The 25,471-nt window shown below is 33.2% G+C and overlaps 1 protein-coding gene across 1 annotated transcript in view; it reads left to right on the forward strand.

Annotated features, from left to right (window-relative positions):
* The first annotated feature begins 2,292 nt into the window (after window positions 1-2,292).
* Window positions 2,293-25,471, forward strand: part of LOC131075429 (receptor-like protein 33) — a 27,770-nt gene continuing 4,591 nt past the window's right edge. Inside the window, exon 1 of the mRNA XM_058012271.2 lies at window positions 2,293-5,238. Within this exon, the coding sequence (XP_057868254.2) occupies window positions 2,293-5,238 (2,946 nt within the window). The remainder of the gene's footprint in view (window positions 5,239-25,471) is intronic.

Below are 25,471 nucleotides of genomic sequence, written 5' to 3' on the forward strand. Positions count from 1 at the left end.
TAAATTGAATAATTTATTTAATTAATAGAAGAATGTTTGAGGATGAATTAATTAAATATTAATTTAATTAACTGATGGCTAGTGGATTTTTAATTAAATAAATAGCAAATATTCATTTAATTAAAATGGACAGATTTATGTGACTACAGATGGTATATATATACATTGGATGATCTCTAAAGTTAATTTTGTATATGTTTTTTTTTATAACACACATGTTTACTTATTCATAGATAATGAGATTGAGATAGAGTGAGAGATGGAAGAAAAAAATGGAGACACAAAGATAGAGTCAAAGAGATATAAACATGGAGGTCTAGGAAGAGGGAGATGGAGAGAAAAATTGAAAGATAGAGAAAAATATGTAGAGGTAAATATAGAAAAGAAGAGGGGTTGGGAGAGATATAGAGATATATAAATGGTAAGATATAGAGTGATGGAGATAAAGATATAAGGAGATATAGAGAGAGGGGAAAGGGAGAGACTAGTAGAGGGATAGACAAACATAAGGAAGTATAGATAGACAAACAAAATAGAGAAAGGGAGAAGAAAAATTTTGATAGAGGGGGAGATAAAAAAAAGAGAGAGAGAGATAATAAATCAGAAGAGAAGGAGAGGGAGATAGAGATATATGGAAGAGAAAGGGAGAGAGGTAGTGCTAGAGAGATAGATAGGAGGATAGGAAGGAAAAGAGATAGTTAGAAATGGGGAGAGAGAGGAGATAGGAGGGAGGACAAGAGAGAGAAGTGATGAAGAGAGGGAGATAGATAAGTAGATAGGGGGAGAGAAGAAGAGGGGGTGAGAGGTAGAGAGATAGGTAGAGAGAAGAAGGGGGTGGAGAGAGGGAGAGGTAGAGGGAGAGAGGGTGATATAAACAGATCAAAAGGATAGTGAAGAGATAAATAAATATATGGAGAGATAGAGGTAGTGAAAGATATGGATAGAAAGAGATAAAGAGAGGAGGGAGAGTGAGATTGAGAGATATAGAGATGAAGATACATGATGTAGGATAGATAGAGGGAGAGTTGGATTGATTAAGAGAGGCAGAGATAATGAGATGTTGATATAAAGGGTGAGAGAGATAGAGGGGTGAGAGTGATAGAGAAAGAAGGTGATAGAGAAGAGTAATGAAGAGAAGGAGAGAGATTTGGAGAGGGGAAAACATAAAGAGATAGATATAGGGAAGGAGTAATTAGGAGTGCGTGTTTGTGAGAGATAGAGAGGAGTAGAGAGAGATGACAGAGAAGTACAAGATATAGAAAGAGGGAGTGCTAGGTAGAGGAGTGATGGAAGGAGAGAGGAAGAGAGAGAAGTGAGGATGGATAGATAGAATATAAACATATGAGATGTGATAGAGTAGGAGAGATGGAGTGAACAAGAGAGAGAGGGGGGTGGCACGCTATAAAGATATAGATAGGAAAGGAGAACTAGGGAGTGTGAGTGACTAAGTGAGTGGGAGTGAGAGATATATGAGATATTGATAGAAAGGGTGTGAGATATATAGATAGATAGAGGGAGAGAAATAAAGAGGGTATAGAAGCAAAGTAAGAGATAAATAAAAATTAAATTTCAAAATATGATTATTCTACAATTAATAAAAATTTAATCAGACAAATAATTATAAACTAAATCATCCTAATAAATTTGAATTATTATTATTATTATTTTTATTATGATATCTATTAATATTTAAATATAATAAACATATCCACACAAAAAAACATAGAGGGACACAAAATCACTTCATAAGAAAACATAAAAATACATTTCAAACTTATATCTAAATTAAAATTAATAAATATTATATTTCCATTATTTTCCAAAAATGTGGTTCACGCTACAATTTTTTTTCCTGACTCGTCCCTAATTGGCAGTGTGAATATAGGTAATGCAAATTCATTGAAACCAAATATGGACGTTTCAGAATCTTCCTTTTATTGTCTAGTCAACAAATCAAATGCAGATTTAGGTGAAGATGGTAGATTACAGTAATCCATCCTTTAAAAATATAATTACGAATTTTTCTCATGCAGTTCTTATCTCGTCTGACTGCATCAATTTTCTTGCGTGATGGACGGGAGTTGTCTGTTCACGAACTCGGAATATTATCGTCTGTAATAAGCTTTCACATCACACTCTATTTCATTATCATTGGTAAAAAATATCATCTAATATTAAAATATGACATTTTCAATGATCGTGTACCATCTCATACTATTCTCTATGTATTCAACTAGAAGCGCTCAAAGCCACATAAAAAGAACAACCGGTACGTGTGGCAGTCTAATGAAAATGTGTTGGTTAGCTGTAGCCTTTGTTCTGCTCTTCCACCTCAATGGTGGTTGGTGTTGTTCCCGCCCTGAAAGAGATTACCTTTTGCGTTTCAAGGATTCTGTTGTTGATCCCTCCAATCAACTGCTCAACTCATGGCATGGTTTCAACTGTTGTGAGTGGAATGGAATCCAATGCCATCCTCACACACATCATGTCATTCGTCTCGATCTCCACAGTTCCTATGATGCTCGATATGGTGATAGTCCTAATCTCGAAATGCCTCTCAATAATTTAGCTGGGGATGTTCTTTCCCCATTGTTCAATCTGGAACAGTTGGAACACCTGGATCTCAGCTGGAATAATTTCTATGTAGTTCCCATCCCACCTGGGTTGGCCAGACTCAAGAGTTTGCGCTACTTGGACTTATCATGGGCTGGGTTTAGTGGAGATATTCCCAGGGAGCTGGGGAACATGTCTACTTTGCGCTACTTGGATCTGTCGAACAATGATCTGAGAATGGTGGACATGCGGGCGTGGACTGGAAACATGAGAGATTTACGGCAGCTCATCCTGGACTATGTGAACATGTCAAGAGTGGTAAGCAATGAGTTGGACAATGCTCTCTCCACCATGTACACTCTCACCCGTCTTCAAATGTCCCACTGTGATCTTTCTGGAGAAACTCCCCCTTCCCTTGCCAACCTCACCAATCTCACCCACCTCCAACTTAATGACAACAGATTCCATGGTCGCATCCCTTCTGCCCTGCTGAGCCTTCCAAGACTGCAACTAATGGACTTGTCCTTTAATAGGGATCTAGGAGGGAACCTGTCAAGCATTCTACCCCAACACTCTGCTTCCCTTCACACCCTTATTCTTTCAGCCACAACAGTGGGAGGAACCATTCCGGACTCTGTTGCCAACATTTCCTCGTTAACTGTCTTGCATCTCTCAGACTGCCATGTTGAAAGTATACCAATTACTATGGCAAATATCACAGCGCTTAAAGAATTGTATCTCTATAATAACATGTTAAGAGGGCAAATCCCGCCGTTTGGGGATAGAGCTCCGCTGGGAAGACCTTTTCCTTTGGCCTATATTGGTCTATCCCATAACCAGTTGGATGGTCCCATTCCTCCAATGCTGTTGACTGCATTTCCGAATCTCCAATGTGTTGATTTGAGTTACAATCAATTGAGTGGCAGTATTCCATCCCCCGCCAATACGCTTCACTACCTTACAAAGCTTGATCTGAGTTGCAATGCATTGACGGGTAAATTCCCCCCTTCAATTGACCAACTCTTACCTCTGGAACACCTTGATCTAAGCAACAACAATTTAGAAGGTGCCATCCCTCTCAACATTTCCAATCTTCCTAAACTGAACAGCCTGTACCTGTACTCCAACCGGTTAAGTGGGACTTTTTCAGAGTCTCACCTTGATAATCTCAGCCAGCTCGTCCATTTAGACATTTCCGATAATCTTTTAACTGCCAAGTTCAGTCCAACATGGATTCCAAGATTCTCTTTGGAAAAGCTGGGATTAAGGTCATGTAACTTGGAAGGCGGTATTCCAACATTCCTAATAACTCAATATAGGGTTCAAGATGTGGATTTGTCCAACTGCAGTCTTGCAGGAAATATTCCCCAGTGGGTATGGACTGTCAATTCACTTCAGAATCTCAATCTTTCTCATAATCACTTTGCAGGAGTTCTACCTCGTTCGTTGATGGGAGGTCAATTGGGGAGTCTGGATTTGCATAGCAATAATTTACAAGGTCAGCTTCCGCTCATTTCTGATGGCCTGTGGTATCTGGACGTGTCAGAGAATCAACTCAGTGGATCCATTCCAGCAGAATATTTTAGTCTTGATTATCTGTCCCTGTCTCGAAATTATCTCAACGGTAGCATTCCACCTTCTATATGCCAAATTGAGATTGTGGATCTCTCAAATAACAAACTTACAGGTAAGATTCCTGCCTGTTTGAAAAATAGCTCTTCCATTAAGATGTTGAACTTAGAGAACAATTGCTTGGAGGGCAAGGTACGACAGGGGCTTGGAGACATGCTTTCTCTCCAAACATTACAATTGGGTGGGAATGGACTGAAGTCGTATATCCCACCCTCTCTTGCAAACTGTAAGGACTTGGAGATACTAGATTTGAGCAATAACAAAATGAGAGGGAACATTCCAACTTGGATAGGGCAGCTTTTGAAGCTTAAGATTTTGATCTTGAGATCAAATAGATTTGAAGGCATAATACCTTTAGAAGTTACAACACTGCCACTTCTTCAAATCTTGGATCTTTCATGCAACAAATTTTCAGGAATCATTCCGGCCACCATTTCATCTTTGCAGGCCATGAAAAACCAGACAGTAACAGCTGAAATATTTAAAGCTAGTACTTTTAACAACATTATCTATGTGGACCGAGTGACAGTCATTAACAAAGCACAAGAATTGGAGTATGTAAGATCATTGGCACTGGTAAAATGTATTGATCTATCAAACAACAATTTAGCAGGTAGAATTCCTCCAAACATGGGATTGCTCGAGGGTTTGGTTATTCTTAATATTTCAAGAAACCATATTACTGGTGAAATCCCAAAGAGTTTGGGGAAAATAGTACAGCTGGAGTCTCTTGATCTGTCACACAACCAACTGTCTGGAAATATCCCTTTAGAGTTGCAATTGCTCATATTCTTGGAATACATGGATGTGTCCCACAATAATCTTTCAGGAAAGATACCAGAAGGGGGACAATTCTACACATTTGGGGCATCGTCTTTTTCAAACAACTCAGACCTGTGCGGCCTCCAAATCAATACAACCTGTTGCGGCCATCACCAAAATAAATCTTGTCCTGCAAGCATTCGACCAGAGATAAATGTTGATGATGATGAAGAAGAAGATATATGGTGGGGAGTTGGTCTGGGAATGAGCTTTGCAGTTGGGTTTTCTATCGTAATTGGAATGTTGTGTTTTACCACAACCTGGAGTAGAAAATGCTTCCAAGTGATGGATGACATTATCATTTATATTTTCAAAAGATTTAGAAAATAATTGCCTTCTATAATTATCGAAGAAGTCGTCTACAATTGTGGTAGAAGTTTGTAAGCTGATTTGTAAGCTTTAGTTGTTTTCTTAACATATGATGTTGACCTACTTAATAAGATTGAAGTTAATCAATTTTTAGTTTACAAGAATATAATTTATGCAGTAAAATTTAAGTTTTGTTCCTGTATCATCATGCCTGCCTTATAAATTGAGAGGGATATTTATTTTGATCTTCAATATGACAAGTCAATCAATTATTTATATCTACATGTTTAGAAGGATAGTGTTTACAATCAAATTGAGTGGCATGGCTTATAGCTCTTATTTAAAGTTTGATTGACAAAGCAATATGCAATAATTTGTGGGGGCTGGAAATTTAAGCAATTTCAGGTACAGAGTTTCTCTAGATTTTTTAGATGTTGTAAAGCAAATAAAGTGGTATGTTAACCATTCATGCTTTGCTATTGCAGGTGGTAGAGTTGAGAATTTGCATGGATAATAAGGAATGGAAAAATCATTCGAAAATATGAAAGGTGAAGTGCCTTGTCAACATTAAAAAATTTATCATGTCATCGCAAGGTAGAAATTATAAACAATTTTTAGTAAAACATCTTTATATTGCTTTCATCTAGAAGTTAATGCTGCATCAATTTTAATTCTAATTCAAATTAACTTGAAGAGTCAAAATTAGTAACCTTTTTTATTATTTTATTTTATTTTGACAAAAAAATTATTAAAAGAAAAAAAATGTTATAATTATTTTATTATTAAAAATTAAATTTATTTCTATTATTTTTTTAGATTAAAAATATAAATTTATTTTTGTCAAAAGATGTGTAATATTAAATAATTTATCAAATAAAATTTATATAATATTAATAATGGTGGTGGAGAAATTATTTTTTAATAGTTACTTTATTCTTTATAAGATGGGTAATAACTATTAAATGAATGAAATATTTTATAAATTGAAAAAAATGATTAAAGATTAAAATTTTTATGTTTTATAATCATGTAATTTTTATTTTTTATAAATATTAATTTAATTTTAAATTTTTTTATATAAATATTATGAAATATAAGTTAATGAATTTAATATTAAAATAATATATTTAACTTAAAATAATATATTTAACTTAAAATAAATATCAATACTTATTTATTTATTTTCATGAGTGAAAAAAGCTCTAAACATCCATAACCTTTGTTTTGATATTAATTTTTTAACAAAAGTGATAGCTCTATAGAAAAATCATTACAATATGTACCAAAATTGAAACTTTGATTGAAGGAGATCTTACATGACAAAATTGACCATCTTAGTGAGGCTAGACCAATCATATTTTCTTGCATCCTATACATCAAATTAAACTATAAACTATACTATATGTATAGGATATAATCCTTTTCCATGATAGTTATTCCTACATTTTGGATGACACCAATAGTAAGGTTGTTTGAGGAGAACAGTAGGAAACTAAGACATCCTCATCCAATTCAATCTCCGAGCAAGCAACGAGTGCAAAAGACTAATCCACAATTCAATCAAACGAAACACCAACAATGTGTTTGAGGGAACATATAATAGATGGTCAAAAGGAAATCTCATTCAATCATCCAGTTTTTAACATACAAATTCAAGCCTTCTCATAAGCCATTTAGAAAAGTCTAAACATGTCTCATTGTTAGTGCTAGGGAAACATGAATACTTATTTTATGTGACACGTCACCATTGCAATTCTTGAAAATTCAACCCACACCTAATTTACCCGAGTTGCTATTGATCTTCCATTTTGCATGAAAAGAATTATATTTTAAAGAGCTAAAAATAAAAGTTTTAAAAAGAGAATTTGGATAGAGTTGTTAATTGTAGTTTGTAGGAATGAAAAATAGAAACTCAATAAATATAATCTATATGAAATACATAACTAGAGTTGTGTATGAATATGCATTTATATCTTCTATTTTCAATCGGCATTCAATATGTCAAAGATCTTTATTTATTGAGGTAGAATTGTAATATTTTAGTTATTTATGAGCTCTAAAATCAGCTGATCCTTGTTAACAAACAAAACTCTCCAAAGTTGACCCTTCTTGATCATATGATCAAAGAAATATTTGTAATTTCATTGAATAAATGAAAAGATTTATCTATTTTAGAACAATTGGTACATATTTTTTAAATTTTTTTTATAGATATTAGAGTTGTTTTATTCTTAATTTCTTCAATCAGTTGGATGGACTATATTGATCTGGCCTATAGAAATTTTAACTTCCAAGTTCGGTCTAACATGGATTCTGAGATTATGTTTGCAAATGTTGGGATTAAGGTCATGTAACGTGGAAGGCAGTATTCCAGCATACCTAATATCTCAATATTGGGTTCATGATGTGGATTTGTCCAACTGCAGCCTTGCAGTTCTTGAGATATTCCCCAGTGGATATGAGTTGTCGATTCTCTTGAGTACCTCAGTCTTTCTCATAATCACTTTGCAAGAATTCTACCTCATTCCTTGATTGCAAATCAATTGTATAAACTGGATTTATATATAATTTACAAGGTTAGCTTTCGCTTCTTCCTAGTAGCTTGTGGCTGTTGGACGTGTCAAAGAATCAACTCGTGGATCCTTATCTTCATTATCTGTCTCTATCAAAATTATCTCAACAGTACCATTCCACCTTAGGAACCAAAAGAATCAATTGAACAGCATTAGGGATCAAAAGAGCATAAGTAGTTTCGTTTACTACGGGTAAATCTGCTTAGAGTCTTCTTGTTTTATTCGTATAAATATTTAAAAGATGTCTTACATTTAATTGTCGGAAGAAAGTAATTTCCTCCATATTCTACGTACACATACTGTTCAAACTGAACTGTAGTTTTCAGTTTGTCAAGTTGTATTGTATCATTTGTGTTTGATCTCTTACTCTTAGTTTGTGTAAAACACTTTATAAAATAAGAGACGATGTAATCTGTTTATTATAATAAAACATGTTTCTATCTGCAGTAGCAGTTGTGTTAATTTGTGTTTTTTAGTTTATCAAATTGGTATCAAAACAAGGGTTATCAGAGCTGGTCTGGGCCCAGGACCATGAGAGAAAGAGTCGGGTGTTGCAGTCGGAAGGAGCCCACTACATGCAAAAATCAAAGTTGATTGTGGGGAGAGCTGCCAGCTAAAGGAAAGCTACTGCCTTGAAGATATTTGAAGATCTTTTTAATTTCAGAAATGATAAAATGTCAGAGGATGCCAGTCAAAAAAGTATTCATTGAAGTTTGAATAATACAGTCCAAGAAAAAGTCATCAAAATCAAGGTTTAGGTTGCATTGTTGCAGGAGAAACATTTGTATGAAGTTGTTGGCTAGAGGTAAGCTACAGTGTTTGAAAAAGGTTTTTGTTGTCGACAAAGGTGGTTTTGTAAATTGGAATAAGGAGATCAAAAGAGATCAGTGGTTTAGCTATATTGTTGTGGCAGTGTTTGTATTTGGTAGTGATGATCAGAATGTGTGTGCATCATAAACTAGTTTTCTCATCATTAAGATTTGTGGTTAACCAAAAGTCATTTATCTGTAAAATTTGCGATCATCTGAAACCACTTGTATGTGAGATTTGTAATTAACTACAAATTACTTAGTGTGATGGTTCGTGGTAAGCCAAAACCAAGTTTCAGATTTCTATTGGTTAGGGATAAGCTACAGAATCCCAAGGTGAAGTCACTCAATGTAACCAAATCTGAAGTTGTAGAAGTATAAGTGATATTGTCAAAAGTTGAAGAGATCGTTAGCAAACGATTGAAAAAATGAAGGGGGAAACAGCAATATTGTCACATTGCAAACTACAATTAATTGAGGCAAAAAGAAAAAAAAATGATCAATTAATTGAGGCAAAAAGAAAAAAAAACGATAAATGTTGAAGCATATATGATCGAAATAAAAGGAGAGTGATGGAAGAAATTAATTTTTCCCATATTTCATGTATACATTTTGTTGAAACTAAACTATAAATTCAATGAACTAAACTATAGTTCAATGTATTGGTTGAATCTATTTCCTAAATTTTGTCAAGACTCCCTACCATGTCTCCAAGATTTCTGTCCGCATTTTCAGTAGTGTACCATTTGTATTTGATCTTCTACTCTTAGTTTGTGTAAAACACTCTATAAATAAGAGACGATGTAATCAGTTTAATATAATAAAATCTATTTTTATCTGCAATAGTAGTTGTGTTAATTTGTGTTTTTCTTAGTTTGCTCAGAGTAGTCTTAAAAGAATGTACAAATCTTTGTGATGTAAAAAACTTTGGCAAGTAGTTTCAAAATTGGGTATAATTGAATTTGTGGAATTATCTTATGTGATTGGAGATTTGATTATATTAATGTCTCATGTGTTCATACCTACAATTAAGAATGAATTAATGGTGATAAAGGAAGGTATTGTTTATACCTACAATTAAGAATGCATTAATGGTAATATAAGGGGGAAATTGTTGTTTTATGAAGATAGAATGTTTGAAAATGATTGTACCAAGGAGTAAAGTTAGAATATTTGTTGTGGGGACCCAATTTAATATAAGCTTGTTTATGATGACTTTGCAAAAGAACTTGTTGAGAAGTGTCTTATGAATGTTTTTGATTGGGTTTTGGAGGTTGTATTACTTCCTCTAGTGCTCCTTTTGAAGGTTAAAGAGTTACAAGGTTTTTAGAGGCTGGTGGCATTGGAGAGTGAAGGAATTTCCATCATCTCAAGTTAGCTTCTCACTTTGAGATGATGGTTTGCATGAGAAGCAATTTTGGCTTTAATTTCCTTTATTCCTTTCAGTTCTCATTATAGGTTATGATGGATTCAAAGTCTGCATGTGTTGTGAAGTTTTGATTTTGAAAAATAAGTTTGGGATTTGGTGAAGAGCTCGAGTATGGATGGTTGCCTATAGAGTTCATGACATTGTGATCGAGAATTATCACCCTTATGAGGGTCAAGATAAAATTTGGAGGATTTTTTTCTAGAATAATTCGGTGTTTGTGATGTGATTTGAGAGTTCAAGATTGAGAGCTCAAGGAGTCAACTTGGAGCTACACCTTTACAAGGGTCACAAGGCAACTTGTGGGAGTTCCACTTGATTCAGGATTTGGTTCTTCAAGGAAATATATATATATATTATTTTATGTTTTTAGTAAGTTTTGTTGTGTTAACCTTAAGGTGGGGTCCCTTGGCTAGGTGAAACTTGAGGTACTATGTCATAAGGGAGGGAATGCTGGCATAATTAGTGTTACATTGTAGTTTCTATGGTTCGTTGGTAACCATTTAACTATAAATTGCCTTGTATGCATTGTATAACACCATTAAGAGCTTTGTCGTGTCATTAAAAAGTAGAAATTATAAATATATTTTATTAAAACATATTTCTACGATTTTATCTAGAATTTTCTAATGCAATAATTTTATGGAAGAAAAATAATTGACATCTTGTTAGTTTATGTGAATAGTTCCTTTGGTCATTCATAATCGTCAATTAAGAAAATCTAAATGCAAATAGAGTTGTCTTAAATTATTTCATCTATCCTTATCCAAAATTTATTTCTATATATTGTATATTAGATAACAACTCCTAGGTTCTTGTAGAACTCTAAACTGACCTTCAATTAAAATAACTTGAAGAGTCAAAATCTAGTAACCTTTCTTGATTATTTTATCTTATTTTGAGAAATATTTTTATCAAGGAAAATAATTTCTTAGAACTATTTTATTAGTAAAAACATAAATGTATTTATTATTATTTTAATTTAAAAAATAAATTTAGTTTTGTTAAAAGAATATGCAATATTATATTTTTAATTAAATAAAATTTATCTAATATTAATAATGGTAGTGGAGAATCTATTTTATGATGGTTATTTTATTCTTTATAAGATAAAAAATAATTATTAAATGAATGGAATGTTTAATAAAAGAAGGGAAAATATAATAAAGATGATTTTTCTTGTTGTTCTTTCTGGATTCGATTGTGTTTGTATTTTTTGTATCAACGTTTTGGATCACACTCTATGAACCAGCATCAGGATGATGGAGAGTTCAAGGATTAGAATGATTTTTATTTCTCTTATAATCATGTAATTTAGTTTCTTAAAAATATTAATTTAATTTTAAAAAATAGTTATATTAATATAAATATTACGACATAAAATTTAATGAATGTAACTTCAAAATAATGTAGTTAAATCTTAAAATAAATATTATATCAATTTTGTTTTCATGTGTAAAGAAAGCTTTAGAGATCCATACCTCTTGTGTTGATATTATTATTTTTTAACAAAATCGACAGCTTCATAAGAGGGTCATTGGAGATACATAGCAAAATTAACACCTTGATTGAAGGATCACGTATGTTACATGACAAAACTGACCATCTTAGTAAGGCCAAAAATATCATATATTCCTCCATCCTACACATCAACTTAAACTATAAACTATACTATATTCATAGGATATAATCCTTATCCATTTTCATATATTTATTATTGCATGTTTAAAAGACACCAATAGCAAGGGGCTAGGCAAAATAGTTGGAAACTAAGACATACTTATCCAAGTTAAACTTTGAGCAAGCAATAAGTGAAAAGGACAATTCCACAATGCCACCAAACAAAACACCAACAATTTGTTTGAGGAAAAAATTAAGCCCTAGAGAATTCTATGATGTCTCACTTCAATCTTTTTACCCATAGCCTTAATCAAACCAGGGACCCATGAGCTATTAAAAAAGGGGTGAATTTCAAGCCAAATCCTAGATTCACCTTGGAACCCTAGCCCAACCACCACTCTCCAAAAAAAAAATTGACCCCATTCTCCATTTAGACCTTATTAGGGCCACAATTACTCGTTCCACAACCACTTTATCCTCTCCAAGATCAAGCATGATAGCCACAAAATGAGAGAGGATGATAGAATTAATCCTAAAAATGGATGCCAATTTCATGTGAGATATATATATGAATTCTCATGGGATTTCGCAAGCCAACATATTTTCAAATGTGTGATGATTGATGCATAATGTGAATTTTGTGGCAAGTACAAAGTGCCAACGAGAAGCCTTGTCAAGATTCTATCAAATCAATTCATTTAGTTGATCGCTCAATAGCTGAGTTGGGTAAATAGTAGGCATCTCTGTTGGCCTATACACATGGACAATATTGAAATATTTGAATTTTTTAACCAAGTCTAATCATACATATAGAATTCTCTTAAGTTTTAAATTTTTTAAGAGTCCTTCCCTTAGGGAATTAATAGTCAAAAGGGGATTTCCTCTTGAATAATTAATTATTTTAAATCGAAATTCACCCCTTCCTCTAGACCATGGAGAAATGTCTAAACTTCATCCTCTATTGGTTGATAGGTTTTGCTACCTAATTCTCTATTCTAATGCCCAAATAGGTAACACTTTGACCAACAGTTGAGATGGGTATGATGTCCTTCTATACCCACTCTTTTCTTCTTTTACATGGCACAGATCTATCTTTTAATGATCAATGAGGAATTTTAAAATTATGGATGTTGTTGACTCAAAAGAGACTCGAAAGCAAATAAGGCAAAGATTTTAACCAGAAATTTTTAAAAGGTAGAAAACATAGTAAAGATGAGAAAGAGAATACAAAGATCCTCTTTTTATAAGGCAAATTATCTAACATATCACTACATTACTATTTCATTTGTTCAAAGCCAACTTTTCCATAGCAACATACACAATTTAATTATAAATAATTTTAATAGGTACAAAAAAGAATCATCTAAGAAAAAATGAATCCAACATAAGAAGAATAAATATCCATTAATTAGAGCACAAATTCTTCGATTCACATAATTGCATCCAGATTATCTTATTCACATCTACCAAAAATTTGTTGATGTAGCGTAGAAATTAGGAATCATCAAAGCAAGTAAGTAGATCAAAACACTAGACATGATAACTCAATCATAAGAAAACTCATTGCAATGATCTAATCCTAAGCACACTCAATAGAGATATGAAAACAAAGCATTCAAAACACAAATATCATGCAAACCAGATGACGAATTGGATGCTTCTTCCATGCGACTCCATTGTTCTTCTTTCCTCTTCAATGGATTTGTGGATCTCACCTACAAGTGCACATACAATTGAAAGCAAGATTGATGAAAAGCTCAAGAGTACTAGAAGCGTAAGTTCGATAGTTTGATTAAGAATTCGCATTCGGGATTAAGAATCAAGGGATTTGAGTGAAGAAATTCATCCAATTTATAGACAAATTGGAGAAATGATCAAATTAGCATGAAAGAGATTCGAATGGAAATTCAAATCAAGAATAGCAAAATTATGACATGTGTATGACAAATTGCTATGCAAGGATTTATGACAAGATTTATGACAATTTATGACAAATTGCTATGCAAGGATTTATGACAAGATTTTGGAATAGAAATAGGCATTTAGGAGAAATTAGAAAATTAAATTGGAAATAATGACTAGGAAATTAGGAAATGGATGAAAAATAGGTAAGTTAATTAATAATTTCTCATTTATTAATTAATTCACAAAAGAGGAATAATTAGCCAATTAAATGAACATTTAATTGCAATGAGAAGACTTAGGATAAATAAATAATTTATTAATCCTAAAGGAGGAAATGACAAACAAGGTTAAATGATTAAATCACAAAACCCTATTAGCAATGCGAGAATGACAATTAGGTCTTGATTGAAGATAATTGACTCGATCATGATTTTGAATTTGATAAATGACCAGTGTTGATAAATGATTTGACTGAGATTGGTTGACAAAAATCAATGACAAATTGACCAAATTGATATGATTGGAAAGGACAAGGATCGATGACGAATCGATCGCAATATGACAAGATTGACAAGGACAAAAATCGACCAAAATCATGACTGAAGGTTGTTGTCGACAAGACCAAATTCGAAGGTGAGATGATAGAAGAATGACTCAATGCTTGCAAATGATAAAAACCAAGTGCGTGACATAGGAGAAATGTTAATGCGACGCAAAAACCTAAAATGAGGCAATGCGCAAATGTTAAAGTATGATCCCGCAAGCGTTGACCATTTTTAGGTGTCTACAGTTGAATTCCTTCTAAAACCAAGTTCCTTTCAAACATCTCTGAAAAAGATCCCTAATTACTACTAATTTTTTAACATATATAGATACCTAATCGTAACTATCTTAGAAAAATAATGACTTCTTGAAAAAGATTATTTTTACAAAGAAAACTAAAACATAATAGATCACAACACACGTGGCCCACCAAAATGATAATTTCAAATGCCAAGGACCCTTAAGGCTACGCTACTTACACAAACTCAAAATTAATGACATCAAATGTTAGGTGGGGTTGGGTTCCTTTCGGCTTCAAATGCTAGTTGGAGTTGTGCATCAAGTAATTCTGCCTTTTCTTCTTCTTCCACTAGCACCAGGGCCACCCTCATGTACTTGATGAAGCTCATTTTTCATGTGCATGCTAGAGTTGTTAACCCAGAGAGGATATCTTCTTTCAGGTCTTTTGTTAGTCCCAAATGGTGCTGAGAAGGGAGGGGTGAATCAACACTTTACCAATTTTACACAATTAAACTTTTAACTCAAGTTTGCATTAACTTAACATTCATCAATATAAATAATTACTGCAGAAGAATATGCATGCATGAAAAGATACACAGTGACACCAAGATTTATCTCGTGGAAACCCAAATGGTAGAAAACCACAGGGTGAGTAGGAACTCACAAAATTTGCACTCTTCTAGAGTACGCCCAATGAGCAGCCATCCCTGTTAGGATAATATAAAGACACTATTAGGTGTTACCCTATTAAGGGATTTTGATTAAGGCCTGTTAGTGCCTTTACCCTATTATAGGTAGCCTAGTTAAACGACTTAAGAACATCAATTAAGTTGTCACCCAGTTAAGGGATTTTAACAATGGGACGTGTTAAAGTCCACCCTATTAAGGGATTTTAGTTGCAATGGTTAGAAAGTAACAGAAAGATGTTATGCTTGAGTGGCTACTGATAGCTTGATTAGATCACACTAAAAATCATAATCTATCTGCACCAGTTGTATCTTCTCTACACAACACCAGTTTTCTGCTTATACTTTCAGCTCTGCACTCTACCAGTTCTCTAACCCTCGGCTCTACACTCTGTCGGTTCTCTGATCCTCAGCTCTACACTTTTCTCTGCTCCCCCTGTGTTCACCATTTTTCTAATCTTTTTTCACAAGAACAACAACCTCATCAAAATGAATTAAGTGAATTTATTAACCTTTGATTCTGTCGCCAAATTTCCCTCCAAAACATCAGATTCAAAATTATGTTACCATGCCATAAATCACTCTCGAGAAATTGTTCCAGGAATCTCTGTCAAAACAATCATTCATGTCGATAAGTCCACCAATTGACTGGAGAAGATTATCGGTTTAACTAGATGTTAACTGAACGTTACCAAATCTGTCGATTACAGACTCTGTTGGTGTACCGATCAAAATCTACCTAGCCGATTACCTCATGTATACCGATTTGTTCACTGCTTAGTTGGTTGACCTCTTTTGTGCCGGTCTACTCACTACTTGTCGGTTGACCTCCTATGTGTCGGTCTACTCACTACTTTCCCTAAAGTCGGTTAACCTCTATATACTGGTCTACTTACTATCAATATACTGTGAAGACTTGGAAGATGATGTTGCCAACAATGACAACCATATCATACACCGGTCATACAAAATGCACCAAAATACCAACATATTCTGTGAATTCCATGTCAGGTTGAACTACTGGAGCAATACCATCTCCAGGCAACACCATTCTTCAATTTTTTTTTCATAGTAGAAGATACATTCTATCTTCGTAATATATTATCGAACAGACACCAAAGTGAACTACTTCAAGTTGGGTTTCTTGCTATTATAATCTCGTAGGCTCTAATTATGATTTTCTGCTCATCTTTCTTCTTCCCTTAAAGTGTCAATTTCCCTCCTGTGTTCAAAAAAAATTAGTTTGTTCCTTCCAAGCTAATTCGCTCAATTTGAAAATGATGTCACTCTGTTCACTTTGTGGCCAACTTAAATCAGGTTGAATAACATGAATTTGGTCTCCATGGGGCAACACAATTCTAATTAGAAGCAAGGGAACAACCCATACTGAAAAGCTTGGCTAAAATGGGAATACAAGGACTGACACTTCTTTGTCTTCTCTAAGTGGATACTTATATGTTACCTCAACCAACTTGGCAAGTAATAATGAATCTAGAAATATTACTATCTTATTTATGAATTAAGTTTCAAGTTCATTAAATGTTGTTTCATGGCAAACAATATCACTTATTTTTAAAAACAACATCGCTAGATTTACATGCCTCTTTTCATCTAATTTGTCATAAATGAGTTGTACTTTCCAAATTTTCTTAAAGATTATGCCTTGGAATATGTGAGTCTTAACAAAGTTTGGCGATTGACCATCTTATGAACTAAGAAGTGTGTTAGGCAAGAGTTTGAAAATCATCCGACATGCTGACTTCAAGCATTGACTAGTACACTTAGCTCTCGGTGATGTGTGACCTCTAAAGATTAGTCGAGTTATTGGCAAACTTAGGAACTTGAGAACCATGTGCAAAGAAGTACTAATGTTCCATAATGGACCAATCAAGTGAATATAGACTTATTCGATAATGTGTCTTTTAGTAAATAAAAGAAATTCAAGCGATCGGTGTTTAATTAAACTTTGGTACTATGAAGGTCAGGTTCGATAGCTTAGGAATAGGTTGACTTTGAGTGTTTATTTAAGGATGAGATCGCTTGAAGGGTAAAATTATCACTTCAAACGAATGAATGAAAAATCAAGGTAACAACCTCATTGTTAGTTGTGAAGAGGAAGGGGAATACTAATTTTTTTTGTAACACATCACCATTGCAATCCTTGAAAATGCAACCCACCTCTGATGTACTCGAGTTGCCTCTAGATGCCCCATCAAAGTTTAACTTAATCCAACATTCCTCAAGACCATTTCACTTGTGATCTTAAGAAGGAGCAAAGATTAATTCCCAAAGCCCTATGAATGGGTGATCAATATTTAAATTATTGTTTTATATATAAATATTATAATATTAATTTTTTAATTTTAATTTGATATAAATTTAATATACAAAATAAGTACACTTTTTTTAAAATAGATTAAACTAAATTAGAGTCTTTATACACACATGCATATTTAAACTATTATTTTACACAAAATAGTTAGATTTTTTTTAGAAAATTGATGTGATATAATATTTATAAACAAAATAAATATACTTTTTAAAAGGATTACTTTGTAAATTAAAATGTATTAACTTTTATATAAATGTGTGTAAAAAAAAAAAATTTGTTTAAGAAAGAGATTTTCAAAGAAACACAAATTAAAAGAAATTTTAAAATGTATCTTACTATTATAAAAGTTTAATTTTAGTTTATTTAAATAATAATTAAACATAATTTAAGTCTTATAAATATTGTAAGGCTGAAGAAAGGAACAAATTATGAAGATTAGGATTCACGTCAAGTTCACTACAAATATAAATAGAGAATAGATAGTCTACATAATTTAAATGTAGGAAAGCCTTCTCAATTATCTATCTTAACATTAAAGAAGCAATTTATGCTAAATGGGTTTACTTAAATGAATGTAAACACAAAAAATCTCTACCAAGTATTTTTCTTTCTAATTAGATTTCTTAAAACGTATTTTTTATTTTTCTCCATAAACAAGAAAAAAATACCAAGGGAGTGTCTACGAGAGGGCACGCCCTATTATGAAACAAGATAGCAAGGGAGTGTCTGCGAGAGGGCACACCCTATTATGAAACAAGATACTCTTAAAACCAAAAATAACTAGACAATTCATCAAGCATCTTAAAAAATGCTCCTTCCATAACCACAGTTTGTAAACCTAAAGAGTTAGTTGAAGTTGTCTACTCCATCAAGCGCTCAGACATTCTACTCAGACTCCATACTCTTCAATTTAAAGGAGAGTGGCGTAATCTATTCCATAGGCTATGTTATCAATCTTGTCTACCACCAAATTAGCTAATCTATTAGCCTCCACATATATGTGATTGGTGACTGTGTATCTATTAAGGTCTGCCAATAATTATTAATTAAATAAATTATTTATTTATTTAATTATTTTTATCCTAAGTCTTCTATTAATTAAATAAATATTTATTTATTTAATTAATTCATTTATTCTTCTCTATGCCTTTCCCTATTTAAATAAATATTTTATTTATTTAATTTATTCATTTATCCTTCTCTATCCCTTTTCCTATTTAAATAAATATTTTATTTATTTAAATTATTCTTTCCTAAACTGTATAATATTTGATTGGTGTGTTGAAATGTAATTTTACTTATTTTAGCACTCTGGTCTGGGTATGCGAACATATCCCTATGCGAATTACCAAATATCATTTGCAAAAGCCTCGTTTTTCTTCAAGTGACGAAGAAGGAGAATGGCACTTGGTTATGGGCAGGAAGGCCAAATGCCAGGAAAGAGTAGGAATTCACATGAAGCCTCCCAAGCCAGTAGAAAAAGGGGCAAACACAATCCCGTTGGGGATTAGGAAGAATCCATCTATTAATTCCAATCGACAAGCATGTAATGCCCCTCCCTGGCCTGGTTGGTGCAAGGCCTATGATAGGTTCATCGAGGCCCTTGAAGGATGTTTAGGATTTTGATTAGGATGTTAGACATTATGGGGACTCACGTTATTTGTTGGTTGCATGGATGATGGTGTAGATTTTCCCCTTGAGTAGACCCTTGTTCCATTTTCGAGAGACTTGATCGGAATTCCTATTTTGTATGATGGATATGATTAGACATGTATGATGTTTAGATCGATTATGGGTTCTCACATTGCTCAGATGATGATGTTGGATGACAAACATTACATGATTAGCAATAGGGGATCCACGATACAAATTGATAATAATTATCAATTCTTACATACGTATATACTCATGAATTTTGAGTAAATGAAAACCCACTATGTCATTTTAACAGATTCAATTATTTCTTATCTTAAGAATTCCAATTGGTTTCATTTTCTATTAAGTTCCATTCTTAATACTACTATTCATCTACAATAGAAAATTGAATAAAATAAAAATGTGTGTGTACATGACTAACATCGCAGTACCTAGACTGAAAAAGAGTTCCTTCTTGCTCATCTTACAAATATTTGATTAGTATCAGTATTGATCGGTTCCAATCTGGTATTTGCAGAAAAAAGATGAAAAAAGGTCACAATCAATATGAAATCGATAGGACTCCATCCCTTCCATCCCATATTCTATCGTTCTTTTTTATTCATGATCTATCATTTTTATTTTGTTCTCTTCAGGATCTAGTGGATTGGAAACCAAGAATGTGGAATATAAAAATATTTAGAATAATCATTTAATCTTCCTATGGAATTTATATACAAATATGCTTGGATCGTTCCTTTCCTTCCGCTTTCAGCTTTTGTACCAATCGGATTAGGCTCCTTATTTTTTCCAGGAGCAACTAAGAGTGTTCGTCGTACATGGGCTCTTATTAGCATTTTTCTGTTAAGCATAGCTATGTTTGTTTCTTTCAATTTGTTCTAGCAACAGATTACCAGCGGTCCCATCTATCGATATTTCTAGTCCTGGGTTATCAATAATAAGTTTTCATTAGAGTTGGGCTATTTGATTGATCCACTTACTTCCATTATGTTAGTTTTAGTCACAACAGTTGGAACCATGGTTATGATCTACAGCGATAATTATATGTCTCATGATAAAACATATGTGAGGTTTTTTGCTTACCTTAATTTTTTTAATGCTTCTATGTTGGGGCTAGTTATTAGCCCTAATTTATTACAAATATATATATTTTGGGAATTAGTAGGAATGTGTTCCTATTTATTGATAGGTTTTTGGTTGATTTTCTGGACTTTGCTCATGAGTAGTTATGATTTTATGTGATTTTGATTTGCTATGTGGATTATGATATGATTGATGCATAGATGGTTAGCAACGGTATCATGTTATCATTTACTTGATAGAATTTATGGATTATGCTTTATTATGAAATAGGTTTACTAACCCCAATTTGAATTACTTATCATGCGATGCTTCATGAGTTGTGTGTGTCTTCTATATGAATATTGTTTGATTGTCTGCGTAGAGGAAATCAACATCACATCACTCATTGCGAGCGGGGTGTATCGTTGGGAAATCTATCCACTTATTTTATATGTATGGATATATGTATATGTATATGTATATATATACACATGTATCATTTGTGGTTGCAGGTTTGCAAGTACTAAGGCATTTATTCCTCCCGGGCAACCGGGTGCAAGCTCCCCTGGCTTGACAGGTGTGAGCATGCCTCTTCCAAATGGCAATATGTGATCGGAGATGTCATCAGCCCCTATTCACACACTAGGTCTAGTTGGTCACTAGTATTGTCCTCGGTCTTGGTGAGTTTCATCATTTTGTCGTGTCGTCTCGGTATGTTGTAAAGTGAGTCATGTGTTCGATTATGTTTACTCGGATTTCCTTAATAATGTCGCTTTAAATTATTAAATAATGTTATTTTAAGTTATTTAATAATGTCTACCTTGATTTATTTAATAACAGGGATTTTGATTTACTAATATTAGATATTTGTATAATCCTTGATTACCTTGTTATTTGTGCTTTGAGTTTAATTTAATGTTATTTTGAATTATTGTGATTTAGCGATTTTTTATTGTGGCAACTAATAACTATTTGAATTATTTCACCCAAGTACTTACTTGATTTTGGTGATATTAATATATTTTAAATAATAAAGTAATAAGGGTGAATAGTGGATAATTCCCTCTTTTATATTTGTTTTTATATTTATTTTTATATCCACTCCTATATTCGCTTTTATATTATTATTTAATGGTTGCATGTTATATTACGTCTCCAATTTGAAATAATGAAAAATAATCTCGTATATGTTTTATGGTTTTATTTATTTTTTAGATGAATTCCCTTGAAACGATATTGGGGAAAAATAATTTAAGTAATAAGAATAAGAATAATAATAAAATAAGAGAAGAGGAATATTTTATTAATAAAGTTAGAGCATCTTATTTTGGGAAAAATAATAGTGTTCTCGTGAATGCATTGTGGGAGGATTCCTCCTTCCTCAATGTGGTGAAAAATTCTTTGTATTTTCCCTTGAGTTTTCTTGCTTGCCATAGAAGATTTTTGGGTTTTATGGATTGGAATTGGTTGGAAGATTCGAATTGGAGAAGATTGGTTGTGGTTGTGGTGGAGGTGAGGAAAAAGAAAAGATTGTTTCAGATATTTCCTCCATCACATAGGATTAAGGTAGGTCTCTTCTATTTCCCTTGTTCAATTTTATTTATGTGTTGTCATTTCATTGTTTGGTTAAAACTAAATTTGTTGTTTGACTTTGCTTTGGATAATGGGGTTTTTGGATTAAGAGAAGAATCTAAAAATTGAGGGATTCCTTTTTATCTATTGTTGTAAAAATTTGAGCTTCTTGTTGGTTGTGGGATGCAACTGTGGATTGTATTTCCTTCTTTGAATCTGAATCTAATTAGTTCAATAAACAAATATGTTTAGTCCCCTTTTAATTTACAGGGCAAATGTATTATGTGCACCCCCTATCAGGATGCTAGACTGCTTTATCATTTTATTGTCTACGTGCGAAATTTGATTAAGTTTGAATGCTATTTATTCTATTATTTTTTTTAAAAGAAATATATAAATTTGTTTTTTTGTTTTTATTATAATAACCCACATTATGGGGGTAGTGTTGAGCACAATTTATGGCACTTCAATCTACTACAGGCAGATATATATAATTGACGGTTTTTAATCTGCAACAAATTTGTGTTCATTCATATAAACATAGTTTTGTAAAACTAAAACCTAGCAACATGTGAATTGGCATTTTATGATGATTCTACCTTACAGCGAAACTATTGTCTTTCTAGTGAAAATTAGGAAAAAACTCACCCAGATTTTAACCAAGTCTTCTTTCGGCTTGTAACATAGTGTAATTAGTTTTAGTTTATCAGAGAGAGAGAGAGAGAGAGAGAGAGAGATAAACCTTTCTGGAATCAATAATGAGCTTCGCTGCCCCATATTAGATGGTTGGGCAGCGAAACCACACCAAAGAATTGTACAAATTTTTCTTGTGAGGTATAGCATTTGGTTTTCTTTTGATTTTTTTTGTATGCAACATGTTTTATCATGCATGTAGATGGGTTTTCAGCTTGAAATGATTGTTTAAATTTGTTTTTTTTTGTTTTTTTTGTCTCAACTGGATATTAGAATACTTGTATTGAGTCAAATAGAGTCCAACCCACGAGTTTCAGTTTGGGCTAAGAGAGATGTACTCGCTACCCCATATCATTATTTATTTTAGTGTTAGTCACATGTCAAGAGTTGGTTATTCTAATTCCAGAGGTCATTTAAATTGTTGTCATAATTTGATTCAGTTGCTTTTCAATTGGATCTTTCATGGTTGTGTGGATTTTGTTTCTTGCATGCCCTCATGATGGTTCATGCCATGAGGTTGTTTTCTCTCACTACTGCTTCTTAGACAGTGAGTGTGGAGACATCGTTGCATTGTTTAGTTTTGTTGCAGTAGTCTTATACTTGGATTTGCACTCTTTGGTCAAGAGGCTCGTTGCATACTACTAATGTCAAATTGCTTAAATATGTGATTGTGAGTGGTTATGTACGACATGTCATTTATGTTAGTTTGCTTTCTCTTTGTAGAGCCTCTTGCATTTTTGTTACGGGTCCATGTCAAGGGAGTGGGCTCCTTTATGTTACCAGTGGTCATGAGACATGGGCTATCACGAGGTTCCTTGTAAGGATGTGTGAAGTCCAGACCTTGTGGGCATAAGGGAGTTTTCCATTTTATAATTAAGTGATAACTAAATAATGAATGGGTATGGGTAGTTAGATAATCTAAAAAGATAACAACTTACCAATGCTTCATGACACAGACCTAGGGAGGAATTTTTAGGCTGAGCACGAGAAGACTGTGGAGATGGTAAGTAAATATCCCTTGGTCTCTCTCCAAAGGTCAAGATGGCTCCGCATGCCCATAGGCTTGTGCCCATTTTTATTTTTGGTATGTGATGACACTCCCTTGATCATGTGAGTCCCTTGTGCTATTTTCATGATTTTCTTTATGTTACTAGCCTCTGGAGTTTAATGTTCTTTGTGTTATTTGGAAGCATGTTGAGTATGTGATGTGTTGAAGTTAGTCCTTGGGTCAAGCATCAACCCGACTTTGTGTGTGAGTTGGGATTTAGTGAAATCTCCTAGCTCGGGGGATGGTTCCTTGTAGGTTCCACATTTGGTTGGGTGATTGGAGATTTTTACCATTGGGGTTTTTCCATCTTGCTGGTGGTTTTCTTCATGCGTGGTCTTGGAGCTTTCTCCTTGTGCAGACTTGAACCTTTGGAGAATATTTTTGTATCATATCATCTCATGGTTGACATCCTGTCATTATGAGGTAGATTAGGAATATTGTAAAAGTGAGAAGTTCTCACATTTATACTTATTGTAACAGCAATGTTATTGTAATCATGAGTTTATGTATTAGTTTGGACTTCCCATGGAAGTGTTGTAATCCTATACCATGTAAGCTGAAAGAAATAGTTGAAGACTCTTGTAATGATAAGTAGTATTTGCAACATAGAAGTCATTGATATAGTACATGTAACTTGTTCAATCCAATATGTTCACTTATGAGTATTTTAGTTGTCGTTTAATATTTCATTACTCTATGATTATGTTTAGTTGAATTTCAGTAGCTCATTCATTTATGTAAGCTACTATGTTAAATTAAATGACGCAAAATGTGACTATGGCAATGAATGGAAATGCTTAACTGATTACATCATGATACACTTGATGCATGATTGAAAATAAAGCTAGACAAATGGATGCATTACACGTATACAATGCAACTAAGAACGTACATACCTTATGTGACACTATTACTTGAATAATGGCATAAAACTAAGACCTTGCTGAAATCACCAAAATTGGACCATAAGAGTGTACCCATGATAATGAAGTCCATAGTTCCGTGGAAACCAAACCAACCTAAGGCTGAAATCTAAAATTAAATGAATTAGCTTGGCATATTTAGTGTTTCAAATGAGAATGCACGTGGTAATATAGTTTTTGCAATAAAATTAATAATGATTAGTAGTTGTCCTTGATTGTGTAGCTCCATTAGTATGATTACATGCATGTAATAATAAATTAGTGTTGTAGGATAACTCGTTAGTGTTGTATTAATGAGCGGGAAGCAACATAGAGGTTGTCTTTTATTTATAGTTGCTCATATTTTATCATGGTAGTGTATGGCATAATGTTCTAGGTTCATGTGTTATGTTTTAGATCACGATTGGATGCACAAAAGTCTAGTTTTGCCATTAATATGTGAGATGGAGGCAATTATTCATAAGTACCATGCTCACATATATGCCATGCTCATGTTGATGTGGGAGATGGGTTAGGAATCATTGTGCTTTAAGGAGGTTTTCAGCATATAGGGTGCATTATGGATGTCATTGTATAGCTGATTTTAATAATGCAATGGCTAATGGAAGGGTGCTCTGGTTGCATAGTGTGTCTCATGTGGAGTAGTGGTATTTTAAGTATCATAGTTAGTTGTATGCACTAAAAGTGTTAGAGGGAAGTAGTGATAGAATGTTTCATATGAAGTTATTGCATTGAATAGTTGCACATGTTCTTTATGGCTATGGACATGGTGAGGTCAATCATCTAGATGCATAGAGGTTCTTGATAGGTCAATACTTAATGGTGGCAGTTATAAAGTGATAATCCTAATGTATTTGACATTAAGATTAGTAGTGGAACCAATGCCCTTGGGAGACAATGGTAACTTGTAAACACTAATTTGCTTGTGTCAAGAGCATAGTATGCCAATTTATAAGTAAGTGATTAACTTAAGTTGAAACTATTGAACCAATTCTCTAAATCAATGCATTAACCAGTCAAATGTAGACCACATTAGTAAACAAAAAAAATTATTCCACTCTTTTAGG

This window comes from Cryptomeria japonica, chromosome 4, assembly GCF_030272615.1.
Source record: "Cryptomeria japonica chromosome 4, Sugi_1.0, whole genome shotgun sequence".
NCBI classification, from domain to species: Eukaryota; Viridiplantae; Streptophyta; class Pinopsida; order Cupressales; family Cupressaceae; genus Cryptomeria; species Cryptomeria japonica.